At 44.8% G+C, this 25,665-nt stretch overlaps 1 protein-coding gene across 1 annotated transcript; it reads left to right on the top strand.

Moving 5' to 3' along the window:
- Positions 1-16,423: 16,423 nt before the first annotated feature.
- B3GALNT1 (beta-1,3-N-acetylgalactosaminyltransferase 1 (globoside blood group)) lies at positions 16,424-20,168 on the top strand. The gene is made up of 2 exons (XM_040974891.1): positions 16,424-16,491; positions 18,981-20,168. The coding sequence occupies exon 2, from the start codon at positions 19,014-19,016 to the stop codon at positions 20,007-20,009; it is 996 nt and encodes a 331-aa protein (XP_040830825.1). The 5' UTR covers positions 16,424-16,491; positions 18,981-19,013; the 3' UTR covers positions 20,010-20,168.
- The last annotated feature ends 5,497 nt before the right edge of the window (positions 20,169-25,665 follow it).

Raw genomic sequence — 25,665 nt, 5'->3', positions numbered from 1 at the left:
AATTTCAAGTCCTTCCTATAGTTGTCTAGCCAGGGCAGAGCAGATGAATTCATGGGCCTTATGTGGCCTGCAGGCCAATGTTCCCCACCTCTGAAATGCCTCATTCACACACACTTACTTTTCAGCAAAGGGAGCAGCAGTACAATGATACACAACTGATTTTGCCATGGGGCTTGGAGCAGTGTGGTAGCTCCTTTACAAATGCTGCCTCCCAGCTCCCAGTCTCTCCCAGTAATCATGCTGGTGCCTAATCCTCTGCCCCTTGAGTCCTGAGCAGTTTTATGCTGACTCTTAAACAACAGAATGTGGCAAAAATGACGCTATACAATTTTGGAGACTAGCTCCTGTTCATCGGATTGTGTTTTCGACTCTTATTTACAATACTCTCTCTGATGAAGTCCAGACCAAGAGTAGAAACAAATTCACCTACGCAAACAAAAGCCTGCAGTGTAATCCACTGAGTAGAACTGATTTACCTAACATTGTCATTCTTTTAAAAATTGGAGACATAGGCTATTTGTGTGTGGATGGAGGATGCCCTTTGAGAACTCTCTTGTAGATGATGAGACAATCATTGTTAAATGTTTGCGCCCAGTGGAAGTTAATGATAAATTCATACTCACAGATATTCATGTGTCCAAGACTAACTGACCACAGGCAGAGATTAAATGTGCACATAGCATACATACTCTTGATTTATTTGTTATGAGACCGGATTTGGGGGTTTACATTAAAATACCATCTAAATACAGTAAAGTCTTCCTGAGTTCATCAAATCATCTTGAAACGTATCACAATTGCTTTTTAGAAGCATGGTTAGCTTTGGCAGAATCATCCACAGCTACTCAAACTTCAGAGCTTAGAGCTTTACCAATCTTGGAATTCAGCTCAATTCAGTTCAGTTCCATTTGCCACACACTGTAACACATCTACTGCTGTCGCCCAAAGTACTAAATGTCAGAATAATCCAGATTATTATTATTCTAGCTATCTAGCTGAATTTGTCCATAAAGCCATGATAATTGACGGCATAACACCTTGCACTGAAAGCTAACAGCCACCCAATGGACTAGAAAGGACAAATGATGCTAATGATGTCTTCTTTAACAATGTTAATGGTTCCCCAGAAGCATCAACACTAACCTGTTTGTAGAGTCATTCTTTTTCACATTCTCCTATTACCTCCCCAGCACTTAAGATCTTTAAGAATGATCTCAACCACTTGTTTATCTCCCTCTTGGAGTAGCAATAGTGCAGGGCCCTTATCTGACTGATTCACTGATCTGTCTGGTGCCACCTGGTAAACCAATGACTTGTATAGTTAACTGATTCAAAGATACACTCTCATGGACTGTTGTTCATACTCGATGTTTGGCTCTGTTAGTCCCTCCACCCCCTTGGGAGATGCTCCAGCACAAGTGACCTCTCCTGAGAGTGTCATTTTTCTTGTCTGCATCATCATGCTTATGTGCTCCTTGCAGGGAGGGGAGACTTTTTCCTGCAAGATTTTCAGTCTCCACCTAGCATGTCACCCATTATCCACACAATGGGAACATTTTCGTGATTCTTAGTGGAGAAACCTGGAGCATGCCTCCTTATCCTATTACATATTCAATATTTTATACTTCCCCTGATGGAAAACAGTATTGAAGAGCCCCATGGGATCTACAAGGAAGTTACATCATCAACTAAGTCTCTAAACATGGTAACCAAAAGAGACAGATTTGAACCCAGAAATTTTGCAAGTTACTGCCATGAAAACAGAAAAGGTAAGTGTGTGTCCAATATTAAAACAGACCAATAGGGCCTAGTGCAATGGCTCAGTGGCTAAATTCTTACCTTGCATGTGCCGGGATCCGATACGGCATCGGTTCATGTCCTGGCTGTTCCACTTCCAATCCAGCTCCCTGCTCGTGGCCTGGGAAAGCAGTTGAGGACGGCCCAAAGCCTTGGGACCCTGCACCCTCATAGGAGACCCAGAAGAAACTCCTGGCTCCTGGCTTCAGATTGGCTCAGCTCTGTTGCAGTCATTTGAGGAGTCAGCTAGCAGAAGGAAGATCTTACTGTCTCTCCTCTCCATAAATCTGATTTGCCTTTCTAATAAAAAAGAAAAAAAAATTTACAAAAATACTAATAAATATAGGGGACAGCGTTATAGCATAACACATAAAGCAGCCCCCTTTAGCATTCCATATGGGCCTCAGTCAGTGTCCTGGCTGCTCCACTTCGGATCCAGCTCCCTGTGGACAGCCTGGGAAGGCAGTGGCAGGTCTAAGCATGTGACCCCTGCTACTCAGGAGAGAGGCCTCGATGAAGTTCCTGGCTCCTGGCTTTGGTCTGTTGCTGCCATCCGGGCAGTGAACCAGGTGATGAATGCTCTCTTGCTCCCTCAGTTTCTCCTTCCTTCCCTCTCTGTCCTTCAAATAAATAAACAAATAAATCTTGAGAAAGACAATCAGAACAAATGCAGTGATGAATCTTGACTGGATAAATTCTACAAAACCAGTATATCAGACTTGTTTTGACAAGTGGATCTGAATATATACCAAATATTTGATAAGCTATCTATTTCTTTGTTGTGATCCTGGTTTGGCTGCTGTGCAAAATAGCATCTTGATTTGGTAAGAAGAGGGGGCGCAGTTCTGGTAAATTGCTGACCGTGTTGGGTTTGGGAGACAGGTAGAAAGTGGTCATTGTGCTGTTTGAATTTTTCATGAGGTGGTGTGGGGCCCAGGCCGTTCACAACCCCACAGCGAAGTGACCAGAATGAGGATCTGTTCCAGACGGTGACCACACGGAACGGTGTCACTGCTGAGGAAACCCACCGCCACCAACCAAAGACCAGCGTGTCCCCAGCAAGGTCCAGCTGCGGCGAGCAACGCCACTGCGCTCCTCGGGCAGCACTAGCCGGCAGTGACTCAGGGTGAGGTAGACTTTAACTGCCCAGGTCACGGGACACGTTTCCTGAGGAAGCCTGACGCCTTCTTACCCTTCACTCCCCATTTCTTCTGAGAGCGCCAAGAACTGCCCTCCAGATTGCTTCTTTCCCTGCTTGCTCTCGGTGGAGTTCACCAGAGAAATCACTCCGGGGCTGCGCCAGTCCAAACTGTGCGTTTGTACCGCTCAGAAAGGCAGCCGGGAAGAAGGTCCCTCGCCCTGTCAGCGAAGGCGCCCAGAGCCCGGGCGCGGTGGTCGCGGCGACAGGCGGGGGCGAGAGCGCGGCCCCGCCGAGCCGTGGGCCTCCCGGGCGCGCGCATGCTGGCGAGGGGCGCCGACTGCTGCCCCGGCGCGTGGTCTGCGCGCGCCGGCCGTGCGTGCGACCGCGGGCAGCCTGCGTGTGCGTGGGGCCGAGCGCCGCCCGCCGCCCGCCTCCGAGCTGGTGCGCGCCGCGCCGGAGGTGAGTGAGGGGCAGGGGCCTGGTGCGGCCCGGAGGCGGCGGGAGCCCCGGGGTCCGCGGGGCGGGCGCGGCGCGGGGACCGGCCTTTCCTGGGAACACCCTCCTGCGGGGGAAGCGGAGCCGCCCGGCCGGCCCGCCAGGCGCCGCCCTCTCCCCTAACGGCCCTTCTGGAGGCGCGGGGGCCCTGCGCTGCGGGGCTCCGGCGACCTGCAGCTCCGGGCGCCGGTAAGCGTGCGGGACGCGGGCCGGGGGCGCGTGGCGGAGCCCGGGGGCGCGTGGCGGGCCAGGCCGCGGGCGCACGTTGTCCACTCGGCCCCGCCCCTCTCGGCCCCGCCCCGGGTGCCGGCCTTACTTTCGTCACCCCAAGAGGGGCCCCGGGGTGCTCGTCGCGGGTGCCACTGGAGACGGGACCAGGACAAGGGCGTGGGCCGAGTGGTGGGACACTGCCTCCCCGGGCGGGGGGGCTTGGAAGGAAAGAGGGAGTAAAAAAAAAAAGCTGTGAGTGGGGCCCAAGGAGCACGCAACCCTGGTTGGTCAAGGGAGAGGCAACTGATTAGAAAAATCTGGAAGGAAATCTTAAAGGTCTATGTAGTGGAGTCTCACTTTTCCAAGCAGCGAGTTATCGGGAAAGCATCCTTCTTTCTAATGGCTTGGGAAGAAAAGACTTGCAGGGCAAAAGCGGGTTTATGCTTTCGCCGGGAACTGGTCTGCTTTGTGAAGGTAAAGCAGTACTGAGGAGGAGAACCGGACACCTGGAGGCACTGAGGTGTTATTGAGCAAAACTAAGAAAGTTAAGGTAGATGAGGAGAAGTTGCCAGCTCGTATGTTTTTAAACATGAAGCCAAGCAAAACAAGGCCTTTTTGCCCTGGGTAGAGCATCCCTAGGCAGCTGTCGTGTGTGTCGGTCCTGCCTGCCCTCCCGCAGCTGCATGAAGGGCACCTGTTACCAGCACTGGCATTCGCTTCCGTAGCGTGGCCCTTTGAGGTCGTAGGGAACAAAGGTTAGACAGTAGATTTTGTTGATGTACGTTGGTGGTATTTTGTGGGACCAGACCACACATTTCTAAAGTATGTTTCTGTTGTGTTAATAACTTTATTGGGCACATCACAATTATTTAATATTGCCTTCATTTTCTATACAGAGGCAGAATTGAGTTGCTAGAGTACAGTAGCTAAGCTGGAGACTGTGTATGGCTTGCAGAGAAAATATTATTAGATGGTCCTTTTGAGGAAAAAGTTTTGTCTGTCTCAGGGATTGAACATGGATTTCTATTTTTTTTAAGATTTGTTTATTTTTATTAGAAAATCAGATTTGCAGAGAGGAGACAGAAAGAAAGAGCTTCCATCTGTTGGTTCACTCCCCAAGTGCCACAGTGGAGCTGAGCTGAGCTGAAGCCAGGAGCTTCTTCTAGATCTCCCATGTGAGTGCAGGGTCCCAAGGCTTTGGGCCGTCCTCAACTGCTTTCCCAAGCCACAGGCAGGGAGCTGGAAGGGAAATGGAGCAACTGGAATATGAAGCAGCACCCATATGGGATCCCAGTGCATGCAAGGCAAGGACTTTAGTTGTGAAGCTACCACGCTGGACCCTGAACATGGATTTCTACTGAACAAACTCTTCACTGTGACTTGTGCCAGTGTGGCACAGCATGTCATACTGCCACCTGTGACACAGCATCCGACATTGGAAATCTGGTTCAGGTCACAGCTGCTGTGTGTTCAGTCCAGCTCCCTGCTAACAGCACTGGAGCAGGGGCATGGACGATGCTGCAGTGGGCCCCTGGCACCCTGGATCGAGTTCTGGCTCCTAACTCCAGTGCATCCCAACCTTAACCGTTGCGACTAATTGCATAGTCAGTCAGAGGATGGAAGATCTTTTTTTTCTCCCTCAACAAAAACCCCCAAAAAGTTAGAACCGGGAAGTCCAGCTTGTTAAAAAAAAAAAAAAAGTCAGAAGTCAGCTGTCTGATAATGAGCTCTTAAACTATATATTAGCTGGAACTGTATTTGACTACTGTTTTCATTATAGACTTTGTATTTGAAAAATAAAGGTGCTGTCTTTCTAGGAGAAAATAAAATTGATTTCATCTCATGCTGTTAACTAGTTGCCTCGTGTGTATTGATGCAAATTCAGTGCATGCTTGCTGGGCATCAACACATTCTGAGTGCACACAGTTCCTGCAGTGGGCTGGGGTCCCTGATTTGGAGTTGAGCTGGAGGTTGCCTGGCACAGCCGCCCCATCCTCAGATGGTCTGTTAAGCATGAGGTTCAGTCTTGGAATCTTGAACCTTCTACCATGTTCTGCACGGCATGTCACCATCTTGAGGGCAGAACTTCTTCCCCACTTCTGCCTCAGCCTCTAACAAAGATCTAACATAGCAGATACGTGAATGAATGAAATAGGGCTACAGAGCTAAAAGGAAGGTGACCGGTGACATTTTAGTGAACGACAAGGATGGCAGACATTAGTAATATTGCTAACGTAGAGGAGTAGTGGGAAGAATTGTTAACCAGAACAGTGGTCCCTGTCCCCTTGGTTCCCGAGGTAGCTGTGTGTGGTGACAGGGCTGGTTGGAAACAGTCTTCAGGTCCTTCTTGCTCGTCTACCTGACTCGCATGGTCTGCGAGGTCTCCTAGATTGCCTGACCTGATTATCCTGGTGTTGCTTCCTGCTGCTGCTCGGTGCCTGCTGCTCCAGACTGCCCATACTTGGGTACAGAGGGGTAGCCATTTCCAGCTCACTCTTGGTTACCCCAGGAGTCTTAAGGCGGTGAGGTGGTGTGTGAGGTTACATTCTCATGCAGGCCCTGGGCTGTGGGAATAGAATGCTGGATCCAGAGTGAGGACCTTGTGTGGAGTGGTGAGTGGGTCCATACCTGGTCTGCACAAGTTTGATCATAGTGTTGCTGGTAGCATGCGTGTTATGGGCTTGAACAGTGCACTTTGTAAATCGCCATAGGTGTAGTATTGACAGTTATAGCATCTCGAATTTCACTTTTCTTTAAAAAAATAATTTCCTAAGATTTATTGTACATTATTAATGGTGATTTTCTTAGTTGTGTTATACAAATGCTGTTGAAGCATTACTGCTTTGGATTGTTTCTCATTTTTCTTAGCTCAAAAACTCTGCAAACAAGCTACCAGTCAGATATCTTTAAAAGCGTAACATAGACAAAGATTGTTTTACTCATAAGAAAGTACTTTGTAAACAATATATGTCTTGTTAAAATTTATATAAAGTGGACAAATTTCACTTGCTTTGCAATGCAGATATATTTTGCTTGGAAGAGTTGCAGAGGGAATGACAGAGGGAGCGTTCATCCTCTGGTTCACTCCTCAGATGGCTGCAGCAGTCATGGCTGCACTGATCTGAAGCCGGGAGCCAGGAGCTTCTTCTAAGGCATTGCCGCATGTGCGAATGGGCTTCCGCTGTCTTCCCAGGCCATAAGTGGGAGTTGGGTCAGAAGTGGTGTAGCGAGAACCAGAACTGGTGCCTGTATAGGATGCTGGCAATGCAGGCAGATTATTAACGGGCTGTGCCACTACTCCAAACCCTGTATTACAGATTAAGGAGCTTACCAACAGTTCCTATTTATACCCTCTGCTGCCCTTATTCCCCACTCATTATCTCCTTTTCCCCCTGGTTTTTGCAATAGTGTAATTTAGTTTTATTTTGCACTCATGGGTTTAAGATTAGGTAAAGATCTCAGTATCTGGCAAGTAGAAACTAATAATAACAAAAAATTAAGACCCAAACCAAACCAAGGCCCCCCAAAACCTGCTATTCCTTGGGTGTATAAACTAAGGCTATAAGAAGTAGTCAGCTCCCAAAATGTCAGGCTTGAGCCTGTGAATTACATTTTTGTCCCTCTGTGTATTATCATATATGAGGGAAAACATATGGTGTTTGTCTTTTGGGAACTAGCTTATTTCACTAAGCCTAATGGTTTCCAGTGGTCCCCATTTAGTTGCAAAGGACAAGCTTTTGTTCTTTTTATGGCTGAGTTAGTATTCCGATATATATATATATAGTTTTTGTATTTATATATGCAATATATGATCCGTTGTGATCAGGTGACAGGAAGGGATTGCACATGAGTGAGTCTCCTAGCTGTTGGGTAGATCACCAATAGCAGAAATTTAGTTCTCATAGTTCTCGGGGTTCAAAGTTCTAGCAAAGCTGTATGATTGGGTTCTGGTAAAAGCCTGCTCTGAATTGTAATTTGCCAGCTTCTGACTGCACCATCACATGGCAGAAGACAAAGTTCTCTGAGGTTACTTTTATACAAGCACTACCCCATTCATGAGGACTCTGCCCTCACAACCTGTTATCTGTGAGAGGACCCAAGTTTTAACATCACAGTAAGAATTAGGATTTAAGGCCTGGCATTGTAGCCCAGTGGCTAATGTCCTTGCCTTACACGTGCCAAGATCCCATATGGGCACCAGTTCTAATCCTGGTGCCCTGCTTCCCATCCAGCTCGCTGCTTTGTGGCCTGGGAAAGCCGTGGAAGATGGCTCAAAGTCTTGGGACCCTGTATCCATGTGGGAGACCTGGAAGAAGCTCCTGGCTCCTGGCTCCAGATTGGCTCAGCTCCAGCCATTGCGGCTGTTTGGGTCGTGAACCAGTGGATAAAAGCTCTTTCTCTCTGTCTCTGCTCGCTGTATATCTGACTTTCTAATAAAAATAAGTAAGTCTTTAAAAATATGCTTATTCTGGCAATCTATGAAGATGGAAGGTTTTTCTGGGTTTTGGAGTTTTCTTGTTTTGGTGGGGTTTTTGTGGGTTTTTTTTAAAGATTTATTTATTTATTTATTGGAAAGTCAGATATACAGAGAAGAGGAGAGACAGAGAGGAAGATCTTCCGTTCGATGATTCACTCCTCAAGTGAGCACAACAGCTGGTGCTATGTCAGTCTGAAGCCAGGATCCAGGAACTTCTTCTGGTTCTCCCACACGGGTGCAGGGTCCTAAAGCTTTAGGCCATCCTCAACTGCTTTCCCAGGCCACAAGCACGGAGCTGGATGGGAAGTGGAGCTGCTGGGATTAGAACCGGCGCCCACCTGGGATCCTGGGGCATTCAAGGCGAGGACTTCAGTCGCTAGGCCATGCCGCTGGGCCCGGATTTTTGAATGTTTTGGAGGTTTCATTGTGGAGATTGTTCACATCCTTAGTTAAGTTTATTCCAAGGTATTTGAATTTTTTAGTAACTGCTGTGAATGGGGCTGGATTTACTAGTTCTTTCTCAACCACAGTATGGTTGTGTATAAAAAGGTTGTTGATGTCTGTGTGTTGGTTTTGTATCTTGCAGCTTTACCAAACTCTCTAATGAGTTCCAAAAGTCTGTTAGTAGAGTCTTTTGGTTCCTCTAAATTAGTAGAGGATCTACGTGTGATCTACAGGCAGGGCTAGCTTGAGTTCCTGCTTTCCAGTTTGCATCCCTGTGATTTCTTTTTCTTGCCTAACGGCTCTTGCTAGAACTCCCAGGACTTTGTTGAGTAGCATGGTGAGAGTGGGCCTGGATCTGGATCTTATGGAACAGCCTTCAGCTTTTCCCCACTCACTATGATGCTGCCTGTGGGTTTTTCAAATATTGTCTTGATCGTGTTGAGAATATCTGTATATCTAATTTGTTTAAGGTTTTGAACAGGAAAGATTGTGTTTTATCAAATGCTTTCTCTGCATCTGTTGAGCTCATCTTGGTTTTTATTCTTCAGCTAGTTAATGCGCTGTGTCATGTTTAATGATTTGCTGATGTGGAACCATCCCAGTATACCAGGATTATATCCCACTTGGTTCTGGTAAATGATTTTTATGATACGTTGTTGGATTCTGTTCACTAGTGTTTGTTGAGGACATTTGTGTCTGTTTTGACCAGGGATATTGGTCTTTAGTTTTCTTTGTTGTATCTTTTACTGGTTTTAGAATTCAGGTGATGCTGGCCTCATATGAGTTTTGGAGAATTCCCTCCCTTTCAATGGAGTTAGCTTTTTTTGAACAGTTGGTGGAATTCAGCAGTGAAGCTGTGTGGTCTTGGTTTGCTCTGATTCAGTCTTCATTTTAGTTATTGGTCTATTTAGGTTTTCTATTTAGGTTTTGTCACCATGATTCAATTTAGATTGTATGGATCCAGAAATCTATCCATTTCTTCTAGATTTTTTAGTTTGTTGGGCATATACTTGTTTTTAATAATTCCTGATGATTCTTTGCATATCTGAGGTGTCTGTTGTTATATTTCCCTTTCTTTTCATCTCTGATTTTATTGATTGGAGTGATTTTGTTTGTTTTAAAATCAGCTCTTCAGTTCACTTAGTTTATATGTTGTTTCAGTTTTGTGTATTTGTTCCTTAATTTTAATTATTTGTTTCTTTCTACTAACTTTGGATTTGGTTTGTTGTTTTTCTCGCTCCTTGAGATGCGTTGATGTTATTTGATGACTTTCTGATTGACTGACACAGGCGCTTTTTCTATGAAGTTTCCTCTTAGACCTGCTTTTGCCGTACCTCATAAGTTTTTGGTATGTTGTTCTATCATCCTCATTTTTTGAAAAATTAAATAGACTATTATTTTAAGATTAGGATAGGCAGATTTGCAAAAGAAGGAGTGACTGAAAGATCTTCCATCTGCTGTTTCACTACCCAATTGTCTGTAACAGCTGGAGCTGAGCTGACGTGAAGCCAGAGCCAGGAAGCTCTACTGGGTTTCCAGTGTAGGTTCAGGTTTCCAAGGCTTTGAGCTATCCTTCACTGCTGTCCCAAGACATTCACAGGGAACTGGATCAGAAGTGGAGCAGCTCTAATACAAACTAGCACCCACATAGGATGCTGGTGCTTGAAGGTGGAGAATTAGCCTATTAAGCCATGGCGCCAGCCCCTGTCGTCTTCGTTTGATTTCAGGAATTTTTTAATTTACCTACTCTGGCCCCTTTTTGTTTTTTTCTTTGACTTGTTGTTCAATTGGTAACGTGTTGTTCAATCTCATGTGCTTGCATGATTTTTAGAATTCTTGAGTTGTTGATTTCTGGCTTCATTCCCTGGTGATCAGGAAAGGCACATGGTATGATTTCACCTGTTTGGAATTTGCTGCGGCTTTTGTATGACCTGGCATGGAGTTCATTATAGAGTGAGTTCCATGATTTTTTTAAAAAACAATTTGTTTTTTTATTGCAAAGTCAGATATACAGAGAGGAGGAGAGGCAGAGAGGAAGATCTTCCATCCAAAGATTCACTCCCCAAGTGGCCGCAACGGCTGGAGCTGTGGGGCTGCCAGGACTTGAACCGGTGCCCATGTGGGATCCCAGGGCTTGGAGGTAGAGCATTAGCTAAGATAGTTAGTGTCTCAGCCTGACAAGGCCAGTCCCTAGTTACCAGCAGGTATTGTGGCCTCACCAGACTAGGCTGCACACATTCTACCTCTCACTGGTGGGTACTGCAGCCTGGCACAGCCTGGCTCATCCCTAGACCTGGTTGTCATATGACCTGGTGGGTGCCACTGCCTAGGCTGACCTTATGAGTGTCTAGCGCAGTCTGGCCTTTCCAGCAACCCAGTCCACACCCCTGTTGACGGGTGCTGTGTCTTGCTCAGCTCTCGCACTAACCAATAGGAGCTGAAGCCTAGCAGAGGAATTACCCCAAGTTTCCCTACCATGCCCATCTCCAGCGCTAGATCTTGCCTGTGCTGGTGGGTGGTTCAGCCCAGCCTGGCATGGCCTGCCCAGTTTCAGTGCTTACTAGCATTATTGCAGCTTCACCCAGGCTGGTGTTGCCCACATCCTGCCCTGGCTCTTGTGTATGACAGCAGGTCCTGCGGCCTGGCCCGGCCCAGCCCGCCCCAAGACTCAGTTCACGCAAATGCTGAGGAGTGTTGCAGTCTAGCCCTGCCTCTTCTGCTCTGCAGCAGAGCAGTGGCCTAGCAGGGGGAGTCCTTGAAGTTCCTGTTCCAGGCATGTTCCCAGCCTCGGATCTCTTGCCTGCTGGCAGCCCCTACAGCCCTGCTTGGCATGATCTGCCCTCAGTTTTGGCCTTTACATGTGTTGGCAAGTGCTGTAACCTTGCCCAGCCTGGACTCCTCCCAGCCCAGACTTCTGTGAGTGTAGCTTATGTCTAAAGACAATGAAGTTCAGCTGTAAGAAGGCTATGGGACAATGTAGCATTAAAAAGCTGATTTAAGATATGGCCTCAGAATTTAGCAGGACCAAATCCATGCACCACAAAGCACTCTCAACACACAATAAACAGAAAGTTGTTTGCAATTAAAGAGAAAGAAAAACAGTTAAGATTTGAACACCAGCCATCAAGGGAAAGACATCAGTACCTGGAGTAGTAAAGGTTGGGAGTCTTGGAACAGCTGCTTCAGTGTTCCAATTAGGGCATCTGGCCAAGGTTTCTTTTCCCCAAGTGAGATTCCAAATCTCTCCTTCCACAGTTCCCCTAAAAATTATTCTGAACCAAGGTAGCATTCATCCAGAAGTGCTTATGTGACTGGACACAGTGGCTGCTTTCCCAGGAATTGGTTGGCTAGGAACCTGGGGGAACCCACATCCATCCTTGTTTCATATTGCCAATAGAATAAAATAAATAGGTTTTCCTTGTAAGGAAGTCAAAGCCACAAGGAGAAAAGCACTTGCAGCTCTAGGCTTTTAAATTTATGACACAAACAAGGACATGGAAGATTTTTTTATTTTACTTTCAAGCCTTCTTCAGATGGGAAGAGGAATTGTCTGCCTTAGGCACACAGGCGATGTTATCAGAAGTGCTGGCAGCTCGCACCTGCAGGCGCCGGAAATGGAGACCAAGGAAGGCTTCCTTAGTGACAGGGAGAAAGTGGACTCGCTAGGATTTCATTTTCAGCTGCATTGTGAAGTCCGTAGTTACATGGAAGACACATTTGGGAACTAGTAGCAGAGTTTGCATGAAGAATGGGTGTAAGCAAACCAGAACAAGTTAGAGGAAGTGTGTAGTGTGATCTTGAATAATAACTGCAATATCATCTGCTTGGTTCCTTCTGCATACCAGCCTGCTCTTAAATGTTTGGTACCAATTATTTCGTGTGGCCCTCAGTATATGAAGGTAGTATTATTCCCATTTTACTAAAGAAACTAAAAGTCAAAAATGTTCATGCCCAAGTGGATATGCAACTTGGATTTGCCCACAAATCTCCTTGGGCTTTAGCTAAAATCATCATTTCTGATCGATTTGCCTGTTCCAAAAGTGCTCAGGCACTACGCTTTTGGTCTGGGGCAGCACACTCAGTCATTTCAGAACCTGCAAAGACTGCCTTAATTGATCTGACATAAAACCAGTGGCTTTCACATTCTCCGTATCGTAATATACAGCAAAGTGAATTAAAGAGGAGAACAAAGGCAAGCAATGGTCAGATGTCCCTGGTTGTGCTCATTCTGATATCAAACCTCGGGCAGTGGTGCATTGTGAAAATAATTAGGTACTTAATGAATCTAATTGAATACTGCATTTTTACGTAGATTTGTTTGTGAATTAATGTGCTCTAGTTTGCGAAGGTACTACTAGGGAAATTTCCCTTAAAGATGTAGGGTTCCCCGCTTTATAAGGGATTGGATATAGGACTTGATTGACATCTATAATTGTGAGTTGTAATCAACTTATTATATGCACAGGACATTTTCTAGGCAATTAGAATTTCACCTGCTTTGGAGTGTTTTTTTTTTTTTCTTTTAACAGTACTTTTTTCTTTTTTGGTAATTAACAACACTTTTTTTTTTCCTCTTTGGTAATTAACAGTATCTTTCCCCCTTTGGCTGACCTGAGTATAGCATACTTAGACTTAAAATTAAATTTTAAATTTGTGTTTTCCTTTCTGGCACTTTTATAGTGCCCATGATTGGAAGCAGTGTAGCTTATTACAGTAGGAAAGCTGATTTTAAAAAGCAACAAAATCTAACAAACTCAGGAGTTTGTGTTTGGATTCAGTTTATTTTTGGGACCATTAAGTGAATATAGGTCCATTGGCACAGTAATAATATACCATGGGGAAACCTGCCAAGTGCTGCATATGGGGGTGTTGGTCATGAACGAGAGAGGCCCTCTCCAGCCCTGCCTTTCGTGACGGAGACAGCAAACAGGCATATTTTTAAAAGAAACTCCAGATAGGGTCAGTTGCTGAGAAGAGAATAATGAGGAGTATAGTAGAAAACCAGACGTGAGGACTACTTGCTCGAAGGGTCAGGGAAGTGCTGTGTGGGACGCTTTGCTGTCGGTAAAGCGTGAGAGGAAGCCAGGCTTTCCAAGAATCTGGCTTCTAGTTAGAGGGGTTCGCAGAACAGCCTCACAGACTCAGGGATTGGAAGGTCAGCCAGCTTGGCTGCAGTGGGTGTGGGATGGGGTCCTGAGAGCAGCTGGAACAGGGGCAGGTGTACAGAGGCTTGACCAGTTTGCACCAAAGAGTTAAACTTTGATTGTCTCTTAGGTTTTCTTGTATTCACTGAATTTTTTTTCTAATGAACATACATTTTCAATTATAAAATTTTTGTATGTGTATTTAAAGGATTATATTTGATTTCCTTTCATAAAAAATAGCCAGCATTTTTTACCCTGGGAAAGAATTTTATATCATTTTTGCTCCAATAATTGTACCATTATAGAATCCCTTTTTTTGTTTCTCTGGAGTCTTGGCTTTGGAACAGATTCTTTCCACACCCCCATGTGTTTTCTAGTTCCAAGCATGTTGTTGATATTTTTAAAGAGGCATGTATCTACATGACTAGCTATTTGTCTTCTTTGTAATACCTTTATTTTGGGTTTTCATCAAGGGATTCTTGACTCTCTATAAAGGACTATGGGGCTGGACACTGTGTGATTGTTGTGAGGTGGTCTCACTTGCGGGTGTTGTTCTTAGATGCTGCCTGTGAGTGAAGGGGGTCGTGGGAAGAGGACAGCATTTTCTGCTGCAGTAAAGCTCCCACTATTGAAAGGGCTATTGATCTTGTGTTCTGCATGAAGGCTGCCTTATATCAGAGAGAACATATGGTGTTTGTTCTTTTAGGATTGTGTAGTCAGTTTTTCTTTTTTTTTCTCATCATATATTACTTTTTTATTGCATGGTTGGTATCGTGAATGACACATTGCAAAAATTATGTTCTATCTGAAATTCATGCTTTCCTGAAGTGGAAATCAGTTGAAACTTTGCAGTTATCTCAGTTTTCCAGATGTTGTTTTAATATGAGATGTTGGTCTCCAGCTTTACTCTGTGATAGTCTGAGATGATGCATGATATAATTTTGTTTTTTTTTAATTTGCTGATACTTGTATTATGGTCCCTAATATGGTCAGTGTTGAAGAAAGTTCCATATAATAATGAAAAAAAAAGTCTTATTATCTGTCTGTGAGCTGAAAGATTTAGTGGATATCAGTTAAGTCCATTTGCCCTAGTGACTGGGTGAGTTCTGTTGTTTCCTTGCTGAGTTTCTGTCCTGTTGATCTGTCTGTTGATGTTAATGGAGTGTTAAGGTCCCACAGTATTATTGTATTGGAGTATATTTCTCCCGTTAAATCCATTAATATTTGTTTCACATAGTTAGGTGACCTGGTATTTGGTGTGTATACATGTATTCCCTCAGTTAACTCAGGTTGGCAGAGGCTTTTGCTGTTTTGCGAGGGAAGCATCATTAGTATTCATTGTGCCTCTGTCTCTTGTACCACTCCCTCCAGTTTGTCTCAGTCCTGGCCTTTTGTGCTGGGCTTCTACCATGGCCTCCATAGCCCTAGCTCCTGGCTCACCACTCTCCCCCCCACCCCCCGTGATCCTGTGCTGTGGCCACACCATTGCCTCTACAGGCTTTCTCCCACTCCTAGTTTGAGCAGTTTCCAGAAACAGCGAGACACCAGTCCATTAGATCTGAGAACCACCTGAACCTGTTTTGATTGAAAAGCCTGTTTTGCTATTAAGTCATTACTGTTTTCTCTGTGGCACTAGTGCACTTTTGTGCTGAGCTGTGATTTTGCTCCCGGCTTATTATATGCGCAGCTCTCTGTTGTTCCTCCAGTCCCACAGCCTTTGCCCCAGTATACAAAATGGTGCCCGGCATGGCATTGGTGGGGTTCTGGAACTGCTGGCTGCTAGGTCTGGGGGCCGCCTAACCTATTTGAGTGAAACCTGTAGGATACCAAGACGGCACTGTTTTCTCCATGGGACCAGTGCAATGTGCTGAGCTGTAAGTAATTATGCTTTCGGCTCAGTGCATGCATGGCTCACTGTTGTCCCTCCAGTCCCATAGCCTTTGCCACAGTATACAGAATAGTGTCCAGTGTGGCAGTGGTGGGGGTCTGGGCCATCAGACCCACCCTATTCCTGCACTGCCTAGTTGAGGTCTGCCACTCTGTCTCTTACTTGAGGTCAGATCCAATAAATCAGCAGCATGGGCAGTTCTTGTCTGGGTTCACTCTTGAGCTCCTGGTGACCTTCCCCTTCCCTCCTGGCCACTGGTGGAGCTTTGGCTGCTGATGAAGCCATGGTCACCTCATGCTGCCCCCTGGTGGCTTATCTGATCACTGCAACACTGCTCCGTGATCTGCACCGCTTCCTGTGTCCATGAGCCTCCAAGTGCCCCGCTGCCATCAGCCTGTTCTCTCCCATCTCCTGGAATCTGCCCTCTCTGCTGCACTCTGGCGATTCTCTGTGCGTTTAAACCTGTCTCACCCTGTACCGCCGTCTTGCTCCCCGTACTGCAATTCTTGAGTGCCCATGAGTTCTTTATCAAGAAATATGGAATGGTGGTTGAATGACCTAAGATATCAGAAGAATAAAGAACATAAGATGCGTGTTTTGAGTTTTTGCCCATACTGATTTTGAATATCAATGTCCTTTGCAGACAAGGCATAAATATTTAATATTTATTGTAATGTATATCCTTAGTTCAGAAATGAATCAGGAATGAAGAGTCTTTTTCCCTTCCTCTTTGGAATATTATTTTCACACTATAATTGAGCAAATATTATGTTTTCTATGTCTTACTATTTTCTATGTGTGTTTCTTATATGTCTTACAGACATTCAAAGCATTATTACTGCTGAATGTTCAGTTGGTGAAATCGAAAGTCTTTCAGAAGAAATAAATCAAGAGGGTAAGAAATAGATAAATATATATTTGAAATGTGCCTTTCCTCAAGTAGTAAGGAATCATCAGGACTTAAGATTATCCCTTTTGAAAATAAAAATCAATTTAGAAGGTCATATGTGTGGCTCAGTGGCCAAGTTGTTGCTTGGTACACCCATACCTGTGATCACGTATGGCCCACTTTCCTGTTAGCTCAGCTCATCCTGGAAGGCAGCAGGTAATTTAAAAAAACCCTGTCAAAGTGCAGTGTCAATATCACTGTTTTTGTGCCCTCCTTCTGTCTAACAGTAAATTGTATTTGCCAATAAAGGCATAGAATATAAGTGGAGAAGCAAAACATATATACATATGGAACTGGAGTGCAGAGTATTTGCTAAAACGTCACATTGTGTTGTGTGATTTAAAATATAGAAATCAAGGCTGGCACTGTAGCAAAGCAGACTTAGCCTCCACCTGTGGCACTGGCATCCCATGTGGGCACCAGTTCAAATCCCAGTGGCTCCCCTGTGGATCCAGTTCCACACTAATGTCCTGGGAAGGCAGCAGAGGAGGCCCCAGATTCTTGGGCCCCTGCATCTACATGAGAAACTGGAAGAAGCTCCTAGCTTTGGACTGACCCAGCCCGAGCCATTATGGCCATTTGGGGAGTAAAACCAGCAATGGAAGATCTTTCTAACTCTCTGTGTAACTTTGCCTTTCAAACAAATGCTTTTGCATTAAAGTTACATGTGTGCAAGCAGTTGGTCAGAGGAGAAACCTTCTGTAGTGGTTCCCTGCAAATGCTTACAGCAGATGGAGTTGGCCGTGCTGAAGCCAGAAGCCAGCAATTGGATTCTGATGTCCCTTTGCCACATTTACACAGTGCCTTGGGGTTTGGTTTTGGTCCTTTCCTCTTCTTTCTTAGTAGCCCTGTGCTTGTAGAAGATGCCCAGGCATCACTAATGCCTGAATATCTATATTGAGTGCAGTGCTCATTGTGCCAGGGAAGCTCCGGACTTCTGAATTGTAAGTCTCCACCTTGGACCCTGGAGTGCAGCCAACACTTCCCTGTCGTGCTCTGAGTGCTCTGTGTTGCACAGCTCCAATGCCTTGTCTCGGCCGGAGGTTTAATGCAAAAGCAAGTGTCCCAGGAGACTGTGTCTGTGATGGGGGGTTGACATGTGTTTACCAAATAGACTGGAATAGGAACAAAGCTCAGCGTTAGAGAATTTTAAGTGCTTGCTCTACATACTGAGCTTTGATTAAGTCGGTGGGGCAAAATTGGAGCTTGGGATGTTTGGGGCAAGTAAAAGCCATTTCATGGTCTCAAGAGATGGTTGTGCTGTTTGTCTCCAGAGGACTCACTCTCTTTCATCTTGCCCAATGTCACCAGCCACTGTGAGTAATTATAGTTACAGAGATTTTTTTACTCCAGATTTTCTAGAATCTGTATCATAGAGCTAAAAAGACTCCTGGGTTGTCTGAACCTGTTATTAGTAATGCCTTTTTTTTTATTAAATCCCTTTTTTTTTGAAGAAAGAAGATTTCTTTGCTTATTTGAAAGTCTATGTGCCGCCGAAGTAAGCACGCTTATTTGAAAGTCATAATTACACAAATAGAGAGATTACTTTCATCTGTTGGTTCACTTACCAGGTGGCCACAACGGCCAGGGAAGAACTAGGCTGAAGCAAGGAACTGCCTCTGGATCCCCCTTATGGGACACTTAAGGGCCAAAGTTCTTGGGCTGTCCTTTGCTGTTTTCTTAAGCCATTAGCGGGGAGCAGGTTCGTTCCTGCTATGTGAAATGCCAGTGTTATTGGTGGCAGCTTTGCCCATTGTGCCACAATGCTCACTCTTTTTCTTCTTTTTTTTTTTTTTTAAGATTTATTTATTTGTTTATTTGAAAGACAGAATTACAGAAAAAGAAATATCATCCATCCACAAGTTTACTCCCCAAATGGCCACTATAACCTGGCCAGGGGCAGGATGAAGCCATGAGCTGGGAGTTCTATGCAGATCTCCTTGTCCATCTCCTACTGCCTTACCAAGCACATGAACAGGGAGCTGTTGGGTTGGAAGTGGAGCAGCTGAGACTCAAACTGGGGCTCATATGGGACACCTGAGTCACGGGCCATGGCCTGTCCTGCTGCAGCATTACGCTAGCCCAGTTTCCCTTACATGCTTTTCACATGGTAAATAAAACACATGCTTTTGTATGTTTTTGTGGTAGATTTATATTGTAGCTTACAATTACATATCTCTTCATTCTGGCATTAGGACAAAATCTTGTCTTGTAGGAAATTGTTTAGAACAAGAATTGTTTTTCCTGATCTAAGACATGTTTCAACCTTAGTGTTGATGTGAGATGCTAAAATATAGTTTTGATAGTCTGGTTTTGCTTTGGAGCTTTTTGTTGTTGTTGTTGTTCTTTGTCCTCACGTAGATAAATGAGGTGTTATTTGAAAAAATGTGTTTGAGTTGCTAGAGCATGGACTTGATATCGTGTCGGTCCTGCAGAGTCTACGTGCGTGCGTTCCCGAGCTGCTGTGGATGGCCCTGGCTCTCCTGACCACCCTTCCGAGTAGGATGTCACTGAGATCTCTCCAATGGAGCCTGCTGCTGCTGTCACTCTTGAGTTTCCTGGTGATGTGGTACCTCAGCCTGCCCCACTACAATGTGATCGAACGTGTAAACTTGATGTATTTCTATGAGTATGAGCCGATTTACAGACAAAACTTCCGCTTCACTCTCCGAGAGCATTCAAACTGCTCTCATCAAAACCCATTTCTGGTCATCCTGGTGACTTCTCATCCCTCAGATGTGAAAGCCAGGCAGGCCATTAGAGTTACTTGGGGTGAAAAAAAGTCCTGGTGGGGCTATGAGGTTCTTACATTTTTCTTATTGGGTCACCAGGCTGAAAGGGAAGACAAAACGTTAGCATTGTCCTTAGAGGATGAACACCTTCTTTATGGTGACATAATAAGACAAGATTTTTTAGACACTTACAATAACCTGACCTTGAAAACCATTATGGCATTCAGATGGGTCACTGAGTTTTGCCCCAATGCCAAGTACGTCATGAAGACAGATACTGATGTTTTCATCAATACTGGCAATTTAGTGAAGTATCTTCTAAGCTTAAACAACCCAGAGGAATTTTTTACAGGTTATCCTTTAATTGAGAACTATTCCTATAGAGGATTTTACCAAAAGACTCATATTTCATACCAAGAGTATCCTTTTAAAGTGTTTCCACCCTACTGCAGTGGCTTGGGCTATATAATGTCCAGAGATTTGGTACCAAGAATCTATGACATGATGGGTCATGTAAAACCCATCAAGTTTGAAGATGTGTATGTTGGGATCTGTTTGAATTTGTTAAAGGTGGACATTCATTTTCCGGAGGATGTAAACCTTTTCTTTTTGTATCGAATCCACTTGGATGTCTGTCAGCTCAGACGTGTGATTGCAGCCCATGGCTTTTCTTCTAAGGAAATTATCACTTTTTGGCAGGTTATGCTCAGAAACACGACATGCCATTACTAGCCTGACAGTGTCACAGCAGCCTAGTACAGGACAGGAAACTGGGAAATGCTGAAGCTGGCACTGTGGGAAACTCACAGGAAAGTCACTGAACCAAACGCACGGCAAACCCAGACTGGCAGTGGGAGCTTATGCCGGATTCATTGTGACATAAATGAAGTCGGGCTCTTTAAAGATAATATTCAGAGCAATTAAAAATCTCACCAAGGAATTTACTTTGATTTTTTTGACTAGGACCAAATAATTTAAACTCCATTCTCTAGATTAGATTTTCTTAAAAGGATTTTGCTGAATTCCAAACATTAGTTGTTTATAACAAACAGCATAGAGTTCTTTATATTGAGCAATCCAGACACTTAATGGATTTCCACTTTACAAAAATCTATGGTTCTCTGTGAGAAATTTCCCTGATGTTATACTGAGTACAATTTTATGTTTTGGTCATTCAGAAGGTACTTCTAGATAGTGCTATATTTCAGTTATGAATGATTATTTATTACTCTGAATGTTTTATGTGTTTAAATGCTATGGTGACTTTCCATACTGCATAAATAGAAATGAATCACTTTTTACCACTGAACTTTGTTCCACTTACTTTAATGGTCAATTTATTATCAGTATACCAATTAATGTGAAGTCATAAGGTTATTATTGCATAAAAGTAATCTCTTGGAATTTGTTATGTATTTTACTGTGGTAATATAGAGAGAATGATTAAAATAAGAAAATCTGTGTTACTGTGTTTAAAAAAATATATAGTTCCTAATGTTTTTGTATATCACTTCATCTGTCTCATTTTTATACGTGAAAATTAGGAATAATGTAGACTGCCGGGCAGTGTGTTCCCTTTTGGAAACAACTCTGGATGGAAAGGAAGGGTGAGAATCTGCTGATTCAGAGTATTCTAAAACGAGTGTCTTATCCCAGCGGTGGAACTGCAAGGAGGAGAGTGATATTCAGTTTGTGCTGTTATTCTGTTACGTGTGTTTTCTTGTTAATAATCAGTTTTTGAATAAAGAGGAAAAAATGTTGTTGTTACTTTCTGACCGAAGTGAAGTCCCTGCGGTGTGTAAAGGTCAGCTTGGACTCCAATCTCACGTGCTTTCCTGGAAGCAAGTGTCTTGTACAAGTGGTAGTTATCTTGTTGGATTAGCTACTGGCTAGTGAAAGTGGAGGACATACTTCTCTCATAATCCAGGGATTATGTAGTTTCCTAATACAGTTGTTTTGGGATCAGAAGCGTTCTTCTTCTCCTTTTTAATTACACAATGGCAAAGATCAAATATTGAAACTAGGTGTTGAAATAATCAGATTTTCATAATTCTGTAGGAGAAACTCAACTGAAATTGAGATTACTTGAAATACATGATTCTGTATAACAAGGCTGTTTCTGTTTTCCTAGAATCACACCCAAACCAGTCACAGTAAAGAGAGGTAGCTCTATGTGGAGTGGATCTGTTTCCTTGCTGATTTTTAGCAATGTAGGAATTTCTTTGCTCCTTTCACTTTTTTAAAGATTTATTTATTTTTATTGGAAAGCAGATTACATTTACATAGAGAAAAAGAGACAGGGAGAAGATCTTCCATCCACAGGTTCACTCCTTAGATAGCATCAACAGCCAGAGCTGAGCTGATCTGAGGCTGGGAGCTTCCTCTAGATCTCTGACGTGGGTGCAGAGTGCCAAGGCTTTGGGCTGTTTTCTGGCATAAGCAGGGCAGCGGGATAGGAAGAGGAGCAACCAGAACACAAACCGGCATCTGTGTTCCTGACACGTGCAAGGTGAAGATTCAGCCATTGAGCCATCATGCCTCACCCAAGATTTACTTTCTTTTCTTTCACTTTTTAAAAAAAAATTTAAAGATGCACTTGTTTTTCAAAGAACAGGCTGAGTTAGGGCCCAGTGTGGTAGCTTGGTGACTCAAGTCCCTGACTTGTGTGAGCCAGGATCCCACACAGGTACTGGTTCATGTCCCAGCAGCTCCACTTCCTATCCAGTTCCCTGCTTGTGGCCTGGGAAAGCAGTTGAGGACAGCCCAAAGCCTTGGGACTCTGCTGCTGTGTGGAGACCCTGAAGAAGCTCCTGGCTCCTGGCTCCTGGCTTTGGTCAGTTCAGCTCCGGCTGTTGCGGCCACCTACGTAGTGAGCCAGTGGACGAGAAGATCTTTCTGTCTCTCCTTCTCTCTGTATTTCTGACTTTCCAGTAAAAATAAATAAATATTTAAAAAGAAAAAGGAAAGGCAGAGTTACAGAGAAAGGGGAAAGGCATTAAAAAAAAAAGGATCTTTTATCTACTGGTTCACACCCTCCAGTTGGAGTCGCAGCCAGGAGTGGGCCAGTCTGAAGCCAGGAACTTCCCTTCCCAGTTGCAGCAGCACACCAGCCCCAGGCGTCACTTCCCTTAAGACAGATTACGGTGGTTGTACAGATTGCATTGATGTTAGGGATGGTAGCTCAAAGGACTTTGAAAGTTTTTAAGATAACAGTAGCTTCCTTCACTTTAATAACACACAGTGGTAGGTGTTTATTATAGTGATTAAGGCACCCCGCGTGTCTCCTCGATCAGGTTGCCTGGTTTCATCGCCCAGTGCTGCTCCTGCTTGTAGCTTCCTGCTAGTGCAGACCCCAGGAGGTAGTGATGGCTCAGGTCGCTGAACTGCCACTCTCATGGGAGACTTGGGTTGCATTTCTTGCCCATGGCTTTGGCCCAGCTAGCCCTGTCTGTTGTGGGCCTGTGAGAAGTAAACCACTGCATGTGAGCTTTTTCTCTTGCTCTCTGCCTTTCTGCATCTCAAAGAATTAAAAACAATTTTAAATAATAAAAAGATAAAAAAAGTGAATGATTACAAAATTTCAGATTTTTTTTTTTGTGAACTAGTGATTTGTGGCTAAAAGATCTCTAAAACTTTTGGTAATTATAAATTAAGAGTCTATCATTGGACCCGGTGCAGTAGCCTAGCAGCTAAAGTCCTTGCCTTGCACATACCAGGAACCCATATGGGCACCAGCTCTAATCCCAGCAGCCCTGCTTCCCATCCAGCTCCCTGCTTGTGGCTTGGAAAAGCAGTTGAGGACAGCCCAAAGCCTTGGACCCTGCACCCACGTGGGAGACCCGGAAGAGGCTCCTGGACACGGTGACACTCCTGGGGTGTTGAGGTCACAGGCAGCATGCCCCACCACACTGGACTCAAGTGGGTCAGAGTTTCCTTTTTTCACTTGAGGCTGGTACTTTGGGATTTTATTGCTTTCCTGAGAAATCTGCTCTTCACCCTCCTTAACCTTTCTAGACTAAACCCTAAATGGTCTTGGTATCATGTTCCAGTCAATCCCCCCTCAGCCCCTGGTGCAGAACAACCAGAACTGAACTGATAAAAAATGTATTTATGGGCATGAGTTAGAAGTCAAGTCCTTTTATTTGGGGCTTGGTGGAAAGTTGCTGCAAAATATAGAGGAAGAGGAGTCAAAAGGGGCTAACTGGACCCAGCACAATAGCGTAGTGGTTAAAGTCCTCGCCTTGAACGTGTCTATCATTGGACCCGGTGCAGTAGCCTAGCAGCTAAAGTCCTTGCCTTGCACATACCAGGAACCCATGTGGGCACCAGTTCTAATCCTGGTAGCCCTGCTTCCTTTCCAGCTCCCTGCCTGTGGCCCGGGAAAGCAATTGAGGACGGCCCAAAGCCTTGGGACGGACCCTGCACCCACATGGGAGACCTGGAAGAGTTCCTGGTTTCGGCTTGGCTCAGCTCCAGCCGTTGGGGTCAGTAGGGGAGTGAACCATTGGACGGAAGATCTTCCTTTCTGTCTCTCCTTCTCTCTGTATATCTGGCTTTCCAATAAAAAAAAAAAAATAAAAGAGGAGGCTAACTTTTGGAGAGGAGTATTATGGCAAGTCTGCCATATTCAGGATTGCACATCATCTCATCCACTAAGACTTGATCCTTTTATTAGATCAGCTCCTCTGGATTTTGTGTGAGCTGGCTCACTCTCAGTAGGCTTCCTCCCACTGTCAGCTCCCTGATTATCTGACATGTGCTTCGTATGAGAGCAGATCTTTCAAAGTAGCGGGCATAGGCTGATGTTTTTGTGTGATTGCCATGAGCCTAAACATGTTTAAAATAAAACACGTGAGGGTGTGTGAGTGTGTGTGTGTGTTACGATCTGACCTGTGTGTCCAGATACACATCCTTGGCCCTCCTCTCTCCCACAGTGCCCACGCAGGATAGCCAGCATCCCCGTATACTAACCTAGTTGCCAGGCCCTGCTGTCCCCTGGTGGAGACAAAGACTGCTGCCCCTGAGTCCAGCTCCTGCTTCTCCACACTGTGCCATCTCTTCCTATACTTCTTGTGGATGATGCCATCCACTGTTTCCCTCCCAAAAGCCCCTAACACACTTATTTGAACTGCAGAACTTGAGTTCGTTTCCCTGGCAGATGTTGCATTGTGGCTTGTTAGGCTGCAGTTTGGGATGCCCACATGCCATATCGGAGTGCGGGTTCGAGTTGTAGCTGCTCCTGATCCTCTTCCTGCTAGTGTGCCTGGAAAACAGCGGGTGATAGAATGCTTGAGTTCTGAAAGGTGAACCGGAATTGTCTCTTGAGGACTGTTTTCTGCTGTTAAAGTACTGCTTAGTGCATCATTCTCAACACTGAGGGTCAATTACTATGACAACTTTAACAAATCAAAGCAGAGTCAAAATAATGGCAGGGGGAGAAGCCAGCCTGGGACAGTTGGGTGCTGTGTTTGCCGCTGAGTCACCTGTCTGCCCTCCAGCCACGCCTTCCATGGACCACCAGGGATCTGCTGTGCGGGCAGCCGCTGCCTTCTGCCAGGTTTCCTCAGTGTAGCTGAGTGCAGTCGCTGGGATCACAAGGTCGTCTACTTGTGTGTTCTAGGAAGGTTTCTCCCTAGTCAGAAGAGACATAGCAAAGAGCTTTTTATGTTCAGATAGAGATGAGTCTGTAATGGCAGGATCTGTGGCAGCTGTGTGGGCTCCCCGAGGAGAAGGAGTGCGGCCCGAAGGCCAGAGAAGCTTTTACGTTTCAGATTTTCCTTTTAAATGTTCCATTTCCTGGCCAGGGTTCCCTCTCCATTTTCCCATTAAGGCCACAGTTCCCTTTAACTTTCTGAGTGTATTTATGGCAGATACTGCAAAGCATGTCAGCCTTGATTGCTGTTGATTGGTATTTTTTTTTTTTTTATGATTTGATCACATTTTCCCATTTCTGTCCATGTCTGGTAATTTTCCCTGGAAAATGGGAGGGGTACGTTGCAAATAGACAATTTGTTTCGATTCTGTTGTCTTTCTCTGAACAGTTCTGATGATTCTTCTAGGTAGCGGCTCAGTTACTCGTTGATCGTCTTGATCTCAGGGTATTTTGAAGGTAGAGGGGGGCTGGAGGAGCAAGGTCATGGTTTGTTGGGGTCACTCAGTGAAACCCAGCAAGCTGTATCTCAGACCCCTCTAAATTGTTGGATCTCAACTCCCAGTTCCGTGAATCTGGTCAGCCCCAGGCTTTAGGCTCGTTCAAAAGTAAGCTTGAATCCAGACAGCGACCTGACTTCCTAGAAACAGCCATTGCGAGTGTCTCAGCTGGATGTCTGTTTTTTAAAAATTTAATTTATTTTTAAAGTCTTACTTGTATTTGAAAGATTCACAGAGA

This window comes from Ochotona curzoniae, unplaced genomic scaffold, assembly GCF_017591425.1.
Source record: "Ochotona curzoniae isolate NIBS_2020 unplaced genomic scaffold, NIBS_Ocur_1.0 contig_2599, whole genome shotgun sequence".
Taxonomy (NCBI): domain Eukaryota; kingdom Metazoa; phylum Chordata; class Mammalia; order Lagomorpha; family Ochotonidae; genus Ochotona; species Ochotona curzoniae.
The sequence above is the reverse complement of the archived record's forward strand: the minus strand, read 5'-3'. Positions and strand labels throughout refer to the sequence as shown.